The sequence below is a fragment of the Andrographis paniculata genome, unplaced genomic scaffold, assembly GCF_009805555.1.
Source record: "Andrographis paniculata isolate CXL003 unplaced genomic scaffold, ASM980555v1 Contig82END, whole genome shotgun sequence".
NCBI classification, from domain to species: Eukaryota; Viridiplantae; Streptophyta; class Magnoliopsida; order Lamiales; family Acanthaceae; genus Andrographis; species Andrographis paniculata.
The window spans coordinates 2,440,257-2,445,556 of record NW_026137620.1 but is presented as its reverse complement, the minus strand read 5'-3'; the positions used below and the strand labels follow the sequence as shown (position 1 = coordinate 2,445,556).

At 29.9% G+C, this 5,300-nt stretch overlaps 1 protein-coding gene across 1 annotated transcript; it reads left to right on the top strand.

The window, feature by feature from the left end:
* The first annotated feature begins 211 nt into the window (after window positions 1–211).
* LOC127241244 (uncharacterized) lies at window positions 212–2,012 on the top strand. The gene is made up of 2 exons (XM_051260173.1): window positions 212–1,086; window positions 1,754–2,012. The coding sequence occupies exons 1-2, from the start codon at window positions 212–214 to the stop codon at window positions 2,010–2,012; spliced, it is 1,134 nt and encodes a 377-aa protein (XP_051116130.1).
* The last annotated feature ends 3,288 nt before the right edge of the window (window positions 2,013–5,300 follow it).

The following is a 5,300-nucleotide window of genomic DNA, read 5'->3' as shown; positions in this document are numbered from 1 at the left end:
GAATCGCTGCTTCCTGAAATGGAAAAAACTTGAATGCAGCATCCATGGCCTCCTCTCCAAACGCCGTTTCCCTTCCGGCGGGTGTCCTCGTCTCTCTTTCTATCTCTATATATGTATCTGTATCTGTATTTGTATCTATAGCTATCTCTATATATATACATCCTCCCCACCCACCCCTACCCCTACTCGCACTCATTTCCAGACACATCTAATGGGAGACCCTTCCAAGTCCGCCGAAACCCTATTCCCGATGGAGACCGTCTTCCCGCAGATCCCCGACGAAGCTTTCAATCTGTTCCACTCAATCGATCGGGAACTGTACGCCCGCCTCGTCCATAATCTCCGGCGGGATCCGGCGGAGTCCGTCGAGGTTATAGGTTTCTGGATGTGGCTCGAGAGGGAGACCACTAATCTGAAGCTCGTTTTCAGGCTGCTCTCGGTGCCGCCCCCTTTTCTCAATGACCTTGCCGACGAAACGGCGTCGTGTCTGAAGTTCATCGCCGATCAGAATTACGATAACAATAACTATTCTCATTATAATAATAATAATAATCTCGGCGATGGCAACAAGTTTGAGATTCCCTTGTTGCGCGAATTCCTGGGAAATCCGGCGGTGGCTCTTCCCTTATTTCATCAGAATCGGGTTTCGGTGCTTCAGGGGGTAGCCAGTGTCGTCAACACTGTCTGCGCGCGGGCTTTTGCTGACATCATCCCTCCGCCGCGTGGCGGCGGCGCCGGCGGTGGCTACCAGGTGGCGGCGCCGGTGCACGGTCCAGTGGTGTATCATCCTCATCCGAACGCGCCGCCGTTTGTGCCGGGAGGTGGACTGGTCCAGGTTGCGTCGCCTGTGGCGGCAGGAGGAATGGGGTTTTCGATGCACGGGGTTGCACCACCACCGCCGCCGCCGCCGCCGGGGAGCTTTCCTCCTCAGGCAGGGAGGCGCCGCAAAGAAGTGTTGGGCGGCGGTGGTGAGGAATCTAGGAAATTTGCAGCAGGAGAAGTGCCGGTGGATGATCGAACAATTTTCTTGACATTCTCCAAGGGCTACCCTATAAGCCAAGAAGAAGTCAAGGAGTTCTTCTCTAGGTTAATTAATTCAACAACACTTCTATATATTTCAATTTCATTTCTAGGTTAATTCAACAACACTCATATATATGAAGTTCAATTTCATTTCTAGGTTAACTTCAAGAATACTTATATATTATATATATATATATGTCTTATCTACGTTAATTAATTCAAAACTTTTATATATATATATATATAATATATATCAATTTCAATTTCAATTATTGGTTAATTCAAGAACACTTATATATATATATGAATTTTATTTTCATTTCTAGGTTAAATTCAAGAATACTTATATATGTCATCTCTAGGTTAATTAATTCAAAAAGCTTATATGTATATATATATATTTATATCGATTTCATTTTCATTTCTAGGTTAATTCAAGAACACTATATGGATTTCATTTTCATTTTTAGGTTAAATTCAAGAATACTTATATATATCTTCTCTAGGTTAATTAATTAAAAAACTTACATATATATATATATATCAATTTCATTTTCATTTCTAAGTTAATTAATTCAGAAAACTTATATATTCATATTTATATATATCAATTTCATTTTCATTTCTAGGTTAATTCAAGAATACATCCATATTTTAATTTTATTTAAACAAATATTACATAATTCGTTCTTGTAAGAACCCTAATTAAATGTTAATGAATGAATTGCAGAAAATTTGGGGATTTCATCGAGGACTTGATAATGCAAGACGTGGGAGGAGAGGAGCAAGTGCTGTACGCGAGAATGGTGGCGCGGGTTGACGCCATGGGAGTGGTGCAAGAAATAGTCGGGGGAAACAATAAGGCTAAGTATTCCATAAACGGTAAGCATGTCTGGGCAAGAAAGTATGTGAAGAAGCAACATCTGCAGCAGCTCAGGGAAAGCAGCACTGGAGCAGGAACAGGAACAGGAGATTCTTCTTCTGCTTAATTCTTCATCAGAATTGCACCAAATTATTACATCTAATAAAGGGACAAGCACTGTGTGTCTGCTGCTGGTGCTCCACAGACAGGTAAACCTAAAGACAATGAACTCATAGGATGGATAAATGGATTTATATAGATATATATAATTTATATGCATGGTTGAGTATATTATACATAATGGCCGTACAACAAACATACATACTTTTTTATTGATAATATATATATATATTTATATGGAAGTAGAGCATGAAGTACTACTTTACTTGATATCATTTGAATATGTTGGTGGGTGTAATTAGGGTTTCTATTTTCCTGTTTTTTGCTCTTATCATGGTTTTTTTTTTTTTTTTTTTAAATGGAAAATAGTACACGACCAAGATTTAACTAAATATTGATAACTTTAATAAGAAATAATTTTGTTAAATTGATAATAAAATAGAAGTATAACTAATCCAATATTCGGAAAAATTTCAGGATTGTGTTTCATTTGAAAATTTTTTGGGTATTGACACTGCTTCATCTAGTCTATTTTTTATAGATTTTTTATTTTTATATGTTCTCTCTTATCTGTATTTGAAATGACTACCAGGTTAAATATTTTAATGTTAGGCAATCAAATCTAATTTGTTTAAGTACTTTTCTGGTTTGTAATGTAATTAGCTTAATATTAAAAATCATCTTGATAGTTATAATCAATTATTTATTTTATATAACTAATTTATCGAAAATTTTGATAAGAATTAATTTTGTTAAATTGATAATAAAATACAAGTTACCTAATCCGATATTTGGAAAAATTTGAGGATTGTGTTTTATTTGAGAAATTTTCAATTTGTGACATTGCTTGTCTATTTACCACAGATTTCTTGTTTCTATTTTTTCTCTCTTATCTTATCTGTATCTGTATCTGGAATGACAATCATGTTAAGTTCTTTTAAAGTTAGACAATCAAATCTAATTTGTTTAAGTGTTTTTGTGGTTTGTAATACAATGAGCTTAATATAAACACTCAATTATATATTTTTTTATAACTAATTTATTGATAATTTTGATAATAATTAATTTTGTTAAATTGATAATAAAATACGAATTAGCTAATCCAATATTTGGAAAAACTTTATGATGGTATTTTATTTGAGAATTTTTCGGGTTTTGACATTGTTTGACGTAGTCTATTTTTGACGGATTGTTTGTTCTGTTTGTCCTCTCTTATTTGTATTTGAAATGACAACCAGGTTAAATATTTTAAAGTTAGGCAATCAAATCTAATTTGTTAAGTACTTTTCTAGTTTGTAACGTAATTAACTTAATATTAAAAATCATCTTGATAGTTATAATCAATTATTTATTTTATATAACTAATTTATTGATAGTTTTGATAAGAATTAATTTTGTTAAATTGATAATAAAATACAAGTTAGCTAATCCGATATTTGGAAAAACTTGAGGATTGTGTTTTATTTGTGAATTTTTTAATTTATGACACTACTTAACCTAGTCTATTTACCACAGATTTTTTGTTTCTATTTTATCCTCTCTTATCTATATTTGGAATGACAATCAGGTTAAGTTCTTTTAAAGTTAGGCAATCAAACCTAATTCGTTTAAGTTTTTTGTGGTTTGTAATACAATGAGCTTAATATAAATATTCAACTTGATAGTTATAATCAATTATATATTTATTATAACTAATTTATTGATAATTTTGATAATAATTAATTTTGTTAAATTGATAATAAAATATAAGTTAGCTAATCCAATATTTGGAAAAACTTTATGATTGTGTTTATTTGAGAATTTTCCAGGTTTTGACAATGTTTGATCTAGTCTATTTTTGATAGATTTTTTGTTCTATTTGTCCTCATTTGTCTGTATTTGAAATGACAATCAGATTAAATCATTTTAAAGTTAGACAATCAAATCTACATTTTTAAGTGTATTTCTGGTTTGTAATACAATTAGCTTAATATTAAAAATTATCTTGATAATATAATCAATTATTTATTTTTATAACTAATTTATTGATAATTTTGATAAAAAAATAATTTTGTTAAGTTGATAATAAAATACAAGTATAGCTAGTTCAATATTTGGAAGAACTTCTTAATAGTGTTTTATTTGAGAATCTTGTAGGTTTTGACATTGCTTGACATAGTTTATTTTTGACATTTTTTTTTGTCATCACTTATCTATATTTAAAATGACAATCAGGTTGAATTCCGGTAAAGTTTAGGCAATCAAATCTAATTCATTTAAATTGTGTATTTTCTGGATTGTAATATATTAGCTTAATATTAAAAATCATCTTAATAGGTATAATCGATATTTATTTATTTTCTATAATTAATATATCGATAAATTTGATTATTTTTGTTAAATTGATAATAACATACAACTATAGCTAATTTAAACATTTGGAAAACTTTCAGATGGTGTTTTATTTAATAATTTTTTAGATTTTGATACTATTTGTCATAGTCTATTTTTGACCGAGGTTTCTTATTTATTTATTTACTTTTTTTTGTTCTCATATGCATTTGAAGTGCAATAGGGTAAAATGCTTAGAAGGTTTAGGCCATCAAATCTAATTTATTTAAATTGTATTTTTTTGGATTGTAATATAATTAGCTTAATATTAAAAGTCATGTTGATAGTTATAATCAGTTAGTTATATTTTATAACTAATTTATTGATAATTTTAATAAGAATTAATTTTGTTAAATTGACAATAAAATACAAATATAGCTAATCCAAAACTTGGGAGAAATTCTTAATTGTATTTTATTTGAGAATTTTGTCAGGTTTGAACACTGTTTGTATACCATTTTGGATTTTAATATAGTTAGCATCTTAATATTAAAAGTCATCTAGATAATTATAATTTATTAATTAATTATTTTTTTATGGGTGTGTTGTTTTGGGGTTTGAATTTTGAGAATAGTAAAAAAATTTTTAAATTGAAATAGTTGTATGGTGTGATATAAATAGTTATTGGGTGATGTTTTGAATGTAAAATTGATTTTTATTATAATATAAAAAATTGAAAAATAAGTGATTTGATTTGATATTTTTGAGAATGAGGAAGAATGGGTGAATAATTAAAATCTTTACAAATCCTCCTAACAAACACACCCTATAATTAATTTACTGAAAATTCTGATACATTGATAATAAAATAATAGTATAGCTAATCCAACGTTTTAGGAGAACTTTCGCATTGCGTTTTATTTGAAAAATTGTCAGATTTGAAACTGTTTGATTTAGTCTATGTCTAAAAAAGTTTTTTTTTTTT